A 9249-nucleotide genomic window follows, 5' to 3' on the forward strand; every position below is an offset into this window, starting at 1 on the left:
AGATACTGCCAGAGGTTGCAGCATGAATAGGCAGGTCTAAGGGTAGTCGTTCATTTATTATTCCATCTCTGGTTATAAATCACTGCATAATTGGTCTCTGGAAGGTCAGACAACAAGAGCAAGGCCAGGAGTCCGTCTTTGCATTCTTTTCTCTCCCACTTTTGTCTTTATCGCAACACAAACAGTGCTGAATAGAGATCTTCTACTTTATTCATGAAAGATTACATTTAAAGGTTTTTAAATTATTAAGAGTTTTAAACATTTCTTATGTATCTTAAGGTGTTGGCTTTAGGTTTGAATAGTGAAGGTAATATAAAAAGAAATTTAAAAAAGGACTGCATTTGGCTAATTTTGTATAACCACCGTGTCTCAGTAATACAGTTTAGAGTGAATGGCATCTCGGGTTTGCAGGAAATTGTTACTGATGGTATGCAAGCTTCACAGTTTGTTTTAGGTCCCAAGCCTTATGTAACCACTTGCCAGAAATAATGCTTGACCTCATGTGGCAGGTGAGCATGATGCATTGAAGTGTTGTGAAGTGGTTGTAAAGAGATGTTATTATAGGCTTAGTATACAATGGAAGGAAAAATTTTATTTTTTTTGCTTTATAATATTAATAAATGTTTACCCCATAATGCCACCATGCTGATGCAAAAATCAATAGCCAAGCCAAGCAATCAATAAGCAATCATTATGGCAGTGTACTTTCTAAATACTTTAAATAATCTTAATAACAGTTTAATCCCAGTTATACATAATCAGTCACTGAGTTATACAAGAAATCACCGTGAAGACTCACTGATCTTGACCTTTTCAGCAAATAGTGAGCCATGACTCATAGCAAACTGAGGCATCCTCAATGTTGGTTATTATCGCACAGCTGATTGGAAGAGAATACGTGGTAGGAATATACACACTACCATTCAAAAATGTATTGGTGGTCTGTAAGTATATGTTTTATAATGTTAAAACATGTTTTAATGTTTTTCAAAATAAGTCTCTTATGGTCATCAAGGTTGCAATTATTTTACCAAAAATACAATAAAAAAGGTAATATTGTGAAATATTATTACAACTGAAATGAACTTTTCTATTTTAAAATATTAAAAGCCAAATTTTCAGCAGCCATTACTTCAGTGTCACATGATCCTTTAGAAGTGATATTAATATGCTGATTTAGTCACATTTATTATTGTTATCCCTGTTTAAAAAAAAGTTGTGCTGTTTAATATATTAGTGGAAAACGATACATTTTTACAGGATTCTTTGATGAACAGAAAGTTCAAAAGAACAGCATTTGTATGAAATAGAAGTCTTCAATAAATCAGAGAGAAGTATGGAGAGGCAATGGGACAGAAAGAGAAAGAAAAACAGAAAGAGTAGGCCTATGTCTATTATAAGAGGAAAAAGCCATCACATAATAAACATGGTGGAGTTACAGGCCACACACAAAAGAAGGCCTGTGAGTCACTCAAACAGTTCTCCAGCAGAGAAATTTCTGAGGCAAAGCAGTTTATTCATGAACTGCATCAGTCAGACACTACAAACATTATTTCAGCATTTATACTCAAACACATTTAACAAACCTATAATAAGTAAGCTGGAGAGGTACTGACATGCTAAAGAGTGATGATATTGCAGGAAGCCTATTAAACATCCTCCATGACTCATACTCTCTGCCAAAAATAAAGCATGTTTTTCACTCAGATTTTGTTGGTATTTAAAAAAAAATGTCCGTAATTTTAATGGTAAAAGACAAAAAAAATAACATTAAAAAACTGTTAACTGGTTAATGCTACACTGTAAAAAGTGACCGTGAATTTAACGGTAAAAGACTGTAAAAATGCTACAGTAAAAGCCTGTTAAATGGTTAATGGTAAATTCCCCTACTATATATGGTGAAAAACTGTATTGGACATTACATGTATTGGACATAAATTTTACGGTAGTATACCGTTTTTGGAAGTGAAAAATACAGTATAATTTACAGTGAATAACCGTAAATTGACATTCCCAGAATTCCCTGCGTTACATTTAAAATGTAATGTTTTTTTTGGTTGAAATAACTATGTTTCTTCTTAGTTTTTTCTTATCAGTTTTCAATAGATTGGTATATTAACATTATATCAGTTAATGAAATTACGGTGTTTAACTTAAAATTTAAGTTAAAACCGTAAAACCTAAAACGTTGCTACTGTATTTTTTACGGTAAAATTCTGGCAACCACAGCTGCCGGTTTTTTACCGTAAATTTTACGGATTTTTTTTTACAGTGTATGTTCCTTCAGTATATTATACAGTAAAAAACTGTAATAGATGTATTGAGACATTTAACGTAATATTAAACCATAACTGACATTCCCAGAATTCCCAGTGACAGCTCACATTTTATGTTTTTTTTAATCAGTTATGTACATTCGTGTTTCACGTTACATCTTTCGTTAAAATAAATGTTTATTGCCGTATTTTAGGGTCATGTGTGTTACCACAATGGTGTTTTGTCTTGACACTTGACACTGTCCACCTTTTCTTAGTATTTAGCTCAGCTTGTGGAAAAGCTACTTGTGATGAACTTTGATTCATCATGTGGCTTTATTTTTACCCACCTGTGTTGTTAAGGTGGCTGTTAGTACATTATAAATGTAATTTGGTATATTAATACCGTTTCAGTTAATTTTTTTATTGTAAATTTAAGTTCAATATATTAAAAATATATTGCTACCACATTCTTTATGGTAAAATTATGGCAACTACAGTTGCCAAAAAAAATCTAATTTAACAGATTAAAAAAAAAAATCTGTTTACCATTCATTTTAAATTTAACTGGAGAAGAAAAAAAAAACTCACAAAATCAGGGTTTTCGTAAATAATTTTATTTGAATCATCTTTGACAGCCAAGAATGACAAGATCACAGTTTGTCTACATTGCTAATACCCGGGTGCTAATGTACAAAAATAAAAACTAAAGAAAGAAAATATTGGGTGCTCACCCTCTAATATTGAAATACTTTTCTATGAAATTGCACTTGAAAAATCTTTCAAAATGAGCTTTATAAAACAGTTACCTTCTGAGAGGTAAAATTGAACAAACACAGACACAAACAGTCTGCTGGGTTAAGAAAGGACCGATCATAGATTGTAACCCTTACACGTCGTCAACCTTGGACCGATCTACTCTGACAGAATAGTGAAAAGCGTGAACAGCTTGTGAAGAAACTACTTTGTGAAGATGAACCCAAGACATGAAGTATTTTAACTCACATAGCTTTCAGTTCACATAGACTATTCATGACACAGATGTATAACAATAAATACAAGGAGAAAAGAATATAAGATTTTCATTGCATTAGTAGTGCTTATTTGGCTAAAGAAAATGGAATGCATGGACAGTTTCATTCAAAAGAGGTAAAATACTATAAAGACAATAAATAATTCAAATAAATAGTGTCCTCTGTTGCTTGTCAGTTTGGACCTGAGAGATAAAGACAGAAGTGACACACAGGGACCAATATCACAACACAGCGCAAGTATATGACAATAAGTGGGCTTGTGTTTGCCCTTTTGATTAATATTCCAGAAGACACATTTTGAAGTTATCCAATGTGTTACAAAGGCCTATTTTATTTGCAGTTGGTTGCGTCACTTGAAATCCAATGAACTTTATAGAAGGACAGACTTGTAGTTGACATTTTCTTTCCCTGTACATCTCAATTTCATGGTGCTACAGTGTTAGAAATCAAGGTAATCTCCCACAATACTTTGTGGCCCATATAATGCCTGCTTTGTTTTTCAGTAAGGCAATATTTCCACCCAATGTTTGACTCACTGGGGGGGTTTGGGTTGTGCTTTGTGCAGCAATGATCTCAAGTGAAGGGTCTGTAAGGGGCCAAATGCTACCGAACGCACAAGCTAAAATGATGCTCAAGTCGAATAATGTTACAAAATAAACACAATCAGCTCAAAAGATTTAGAAAGTTCCTCAGAATGCTACAACTGGCCATAGACTCACTCATAGGCACAATTAAAGGCTCTCCCAGAAGAACCTCGTCACTCTTTGTAGGTATATAAACACAACATGTCTCATCAAAGCATACGGATCTCAGATGTGCCATTATGGAAGAAAATATTTAAGGCTAATTTAATAAACAGTGGATTATCAAGATACGTCAAACAGTGAGGAGATACAACAGCAAACCCAAGCTAAATGAAACTGATACGGTACAGGAACAACCTACAATCATTTTAATCTCAAGAGTTCTCTTGAGCAGGCACACTATGTTTTTCATTCAGTTAAACACATCGTAATGCTAAAATATATCTCCTGGTAAAACAAAGAACATGTGGAATCTTTTGGTTGCAAGGGAAAATTTTGTTAAATAAAAAGAACCATGCTTTACTAATGCAGGCAAAAAAAAATAACAAGTAACAAGGCGCGATTTGATAAAACGACACTACATTTTGTCGGTAACGCGGTTTCTTTTTCTCTTGTTGAGTACTGGTAGACCTGTCCACACTGAAAATTCACTAGACTGAAGTACTGCTCAAGTATATCGACATCATATATAATTAAACATCAAACATGGACGAGGAGGAACTGATTCACACATTCTGAAACAGTGGGAGCTGTTCTGATTGGCCAGGTTTTGCGATTGATTGCACTGCGTCACGTCACATTTAAAAGTGATAGTTCTCCCAAAAATTAAAATTATGTCATAATTTACTTCAAACCTCAAAGTGATGTTTTTTTTCTTTCTTCTATGTAAGAAGATACTTTAAAAAATGTCTGCTGTTTTTGTCCATATTATGAAAGTTAATGGGATCCAATTGGTGAGTAAATGATTTTCATTTTTAGGTGAACTATCCATTAAACATTAGACAAATTGCTTGACACTAAAATCTTGTTGAGTCGCGCCATGTTAGGACAAGTCCAAAGGGTTCAAAAATATGAAACTTAAATGAGACGCTTCCAAAATCATAGGTACAGAAGGAAAAAAGCCAAATCTTGTTGGTTTTACAGACACAAAAGCAGTGTACCATTTTACTACAACGTTCAATCATTGGACCAACAAGGATCTACATCTCAAAAAGTGCGAACAGGCTGAATACCACTCTATGCATCAAGAATTCCCTAACTAAATTATTTTTTTCTTAATATTTATAGACAAACCAGAGGATTGACAAAGTGTCAGTTTGAGGCAACAAGTAGTAAACAACTCGGGAGAGGATTGTAAAACATTGACACAATCTTTCAAATACTGTGTTCAGTTCACAAGGAAGCTGTTGCTCAGGGGTTACAAATGTATACTGTACAAAGTATAAAACTTCTGTCAGACCAACTTAACTCTAAATAAGATCTATCCCCGTTTTTTCTTAATGTAGCGTACATGCAGGAGGTGTACACAACTTATCGTGCTATCGGTACAGTGCATGCTTTCAGTACCATGTGTCCATTGGATTTCATTTTACTCTTCCAAGCAGTTGGGGTTGATACCAAGTGCTAACCTATCGATTCTAATCAAGGTAGTCACTGTAAATTAGGCCCAAGGCAACAATGTTCCATATTACAGAACAGGAATCATGCAGATTAAAATGCTCGTGGCCACCGCTATAGACACGAAACTGCACCATCAGGCCACGTACAGTAGTGTCAGCTACAATTTCAGGTAATCAGCTGTGGAGGCCTGACATTCACTCTCATTTAGATTGACTTTTCAGAAAGATGCAAATGAAACGGGTGCCAGACTTAAACACATGCTTGTATAAGTGGATGAATACAACTATCTGAAGAACACACTGTCACAAACAAAATGCAAAACTACACTTTGCATTAATTCTGCTCGAACACATAAACATATTGTATTCTAACTGAGATCTCAAATTTGGTCTCTCTCTTATTAATAGAAGATGCCTTTAAGTATAGCAGCGTTTAATGAAAAAGTGCAGAGCCAAATGTTGGGTTTTCATCACTCCTTTTTCCTAAACTACAATTGCACTTACTCACCATCACTTAGCAGCTAATAATATGCCAAGTAATATGCACTGGTTTGGAGGATTCTCGGATGCACTACAATAAAACCTCTGGTAAAGCTACAGGTTACCTCTAAATTGTGTAAGTGCTTTTCAATATTGGCAATAAATAATTAAAGGCCTCTAATTATCAATATAAGCGCAAATAAATTCACACTGTGGTATTTCTCTCTGGTTAAAATTTATCTTAAATAGTCCTAACTGTGCTAATACAGTACCAGTGAGTCTTTCCTCTCCAATATGGGGATTCGTTAATTGGAAACCTTACGATAGCTGTAACGTATACTTAACTGGTAAGTGTAAACTGCCATCTAACAAACTCACCTAATTAAGTAAGAATGCTCACTTTCTAGAACTCTCCCTTCATATTTGTAAAACATTTTATTTATTCGCCTTTTTACATGCTCCACCCTCTTTGTTCTGCAGGTACTTATCTAGCTCCGCCTCTCGCTTCACGGCTTCTGGGCTGATTTTTGGGGCACCAGGAAAACATACAAGCACCACACTCATGTTGTCACGACTACCCTGTTGATAAACAAATAAACACAGATAGCATGCTCAAGTTAGATTAATAACAGGATGCAATGTTAGAACCACCTCTAAAATATCATTACCATTAAGTAAAAAGTATACACATTTATAAAATAATATAAATATGAGTTTACAAAGTAAACAATACTTTTTACAAATATTATGAGATTATTTTTTTTTTAATAATTTATCACATTTTTGGAGAGTCGCACCACATGACACTTTACAATGTGAACTAACTCTGCCTCGTCATAAAGACACACAGTCAAGAGGGTCTGCAGGGGTCTGATATTTCCTTTTTGATGTTTTTTTCTGTGTATGCTTCTGCATGTTGGTTGCACCACATGACTTTGTTTTGGTGGACAAAAGCTTTTCAAATATTAATCAGCAGTGAAGCAAGATTTTTCCATGAGAAATGATAATAAAAGTTATGCCAAACAACAGGGACCATTTTATTGAATTAATGCTTCTTTCCTAAATGAATTTAAATTATTGAAAAACATTCCCATAATGGTGTATTTAAGTAATTCTATGTATGAATAGCACTTTTAATGTATTTTTGTTTAAATGAATAGATGCGAGTAAAAATGACCCAATAGCATCCAACTCGAATTGACCTTACCTTGTATAAACACGTGTCCACGATCTCATTACACACTCTCTCCAGGTCCTCTGTAACTTCCAAGCGTGAGCGCACAAAATCACACAGTTCTTCATTGGCCATGACGTCCCAAATGCCATCGCAGGCCAGCACCACAAATTCATCCTCAGCCTCAGAGCGTTCGATCTCATACACTTCTGGCTCCGGGGACACCAGCTGCTCAGTGGGGCCTTTCCCATGCACACACTTATAGTCGAAGTCGCCGAGAGCACGAGAGACAGCGAGGGAGCCATTGACCCTCTGGATCATAACAGAACCACCTGCGTTCTGGATTCTCTCCTTTTCCAGAGGGTTACTCGGCTTGTGGTCCTGGGTGAAGAAGTGAACGCGACCCTTGCGGCTCAGCAAGGCTCTGGAGTCACCACAATTGATGAAATACAAATGATGAGGAGAAATCATTATGCCCACCGCAGTGGAACCACTGCGGTCCGCCCCGTGCTTGCGTTCGGACATGGCCCGCATGTGCTCGTCGATCTGCAGGAAGCCTGTGCGGATTCCACATTTCACACTCTCCACAGAGGGCTCAGCATTAATTAAATCCCCACCTCCTGAGCAGCCTCCCCTGAAGTCCGGGTTGCTGGTGATGTGCTCCAGCAGATGCTCACAGCAGTAACGGGCAACCTGAGAGCCTGCATGCCCATCGTAGACGGCAAAAAAGGACCATAGGCCGAGGCCGTAAGGCAGCCCTGTCACAGCCGTGTGTGCGTCCTCCATCTCTACACGCCAGCCCTGCATGCTGCCGAGTCCGTAGCGCAGGCCGTTCCCCTCCCCGTGAGCATTGTGCTTCTCCATCTTTGGCTTGTCTAAGAATGCACCCATTCTTATTTTGCTCTGACACAAACATAACCACAAAACAAAGTGAGTAAAGGTGATCTATTATGACATAAGTGACTCATTCTCTCAAAACTGACAAACCGATAATAACATATTCACACATATGATGGATATGGTATGAGGATTTATACTATAAGCCACAGGTGCAGCAGGCTTCCAGTAGCAAGTAAACTGTTTAGATAAATGCTTATGTTATTACGTCAATGGAGTAAACTTCTTTGCCTACAAACCTACTGTTGTTTAATTTTTAGCTTCATTTTAAAAGCATTTTTGACGCCAACGTAGCAAAATTAACTGACGTTAAAGCAACTGTGATGTGTTTACTAATGAAGCCACTGACCCTATCAGCATTTGCGAACTGCTGCACAATCAGATAGCATTAAGAGGCTAACTCCTATATTTAATGTACGTCAGAGTGATGTAATATCACTTACCTAGCTTCTTCGTGGTTTTTGCTGGATGAAGAAACACCGAGGCACCAAAGCCGCGGGTAAGAGCCTTAATATCAGTATGCTGGGCCAGATAGCAAAACACTATAAACCAGCGCTCACAGCCACAACACCCAGCAATCGATGGCTAACCAATTAGCAAGTAAACTAACGTCAAAACAGCCAGAAATCGATTACGAAAAAAAAATGTTTTATAAACATATGAAAAGCATCACATGAGCCCGTTAAGGCAGTCCGCAGCTGGGCAGTGGGGCATTTCTGGCTCCAGTTTTTTTGTTTTTCCGAGAGGGCGCTACCGGAGCCTCGCACTCAGAACACCTCTCTCTCTGCGCGGATTGGTTTGTTCGGGGACCCGGATGCTGCAGCGGACAGTGCGCGTTCCGCTCTCGCTATTACATCATCACTGCCACGCAACGGAGGGCTGGGAATAGATTCATTGATGAGAATGAGGGGCCGTTATGTTACAGACAGCAGACACCCTCGCTGTTGATTTAACTGTGCTTAACAGTTTTTTCTGCAGATGATTATATTGCTTATAGTCTTTATAAGTTTACAAAAGAGCTCATTGTCGTGTAAATACATAGGGTCTTTATCCGACAGAAATTATGGCATTTCTACATTTAAACATTTTATTGATTATCATCGACTTTGACCTATATGGTTTTTGAAACGTGACAAATGTATGATGAAACTTAAAAAAACGCCCAAAAGCCACTGAATTACCATCATGATTAGTTCATTGATTGAC

The 9249-nt window shown here is 37.0% G+C and overlaps 1 protein-coding gene across 1 annotated transcript; it reads right to left on the bottom strand.

Moving 5' to 3' along the window:
• Positions 1-4799: 4799 nt before the first annotated feature.
• Positions 4800-8908, bottom strand: LOC107560378 (protein phosphatase 1A-like). Its single transcript, XM_016244536.1, has 3 exons — positions 8487-8908; positions 7180-8049; positions 4800-6551 (listed from the first exon to the last, which is right to left on the bottom strand). Exons 2-3 carry the CDS (start codon positions 8035-8037, stop codon positions 6408-6410), a joined length of 1002 nt encoding a protein of 333 aa, XP_016100022.1. The 5' UTR covers positions 8038-8049; positions 8487-8908; the 3' UTR covers positions 4800-6407.
• Between the last annotated feature and the right edge of the window lie 341 nt (positions 8909-9249).

Source organism: Sinocyclocheilus grahami, unplaced genomic scaffold (assembly GCF_001515645.1).
Source record: "Sinocyclocheilus grahami isolate Dianchi unplaced genomic scaffold, SAMN03320097.WGS_v1.1 scaffold722.1, whole genome shotgun sequence".
NCBI classification, from domain to species: Eukaryota; Metazoa; Chordata; class Actinopteri; order Cypriniformes; family Cyprinidae; genus Sinocyclocheilus; species Sinocyclocheilus grahami.

Coding starts and splice junctions, on each gene's coding strand:
- LOC107560378 (XM_016244536.1), bottom strand. CDS start 8,037: ATGGGTGCATTCTTAGACAAGCCAAAGATGGAGAAGCACAATGCTCAC. Junction 6,552..7,179: donor TGGACACGTGTTTATACAAG/GTAAGGTCAATT, acceptor GTTTATCAACAG/GGTAGTCGTGACAACATGAG.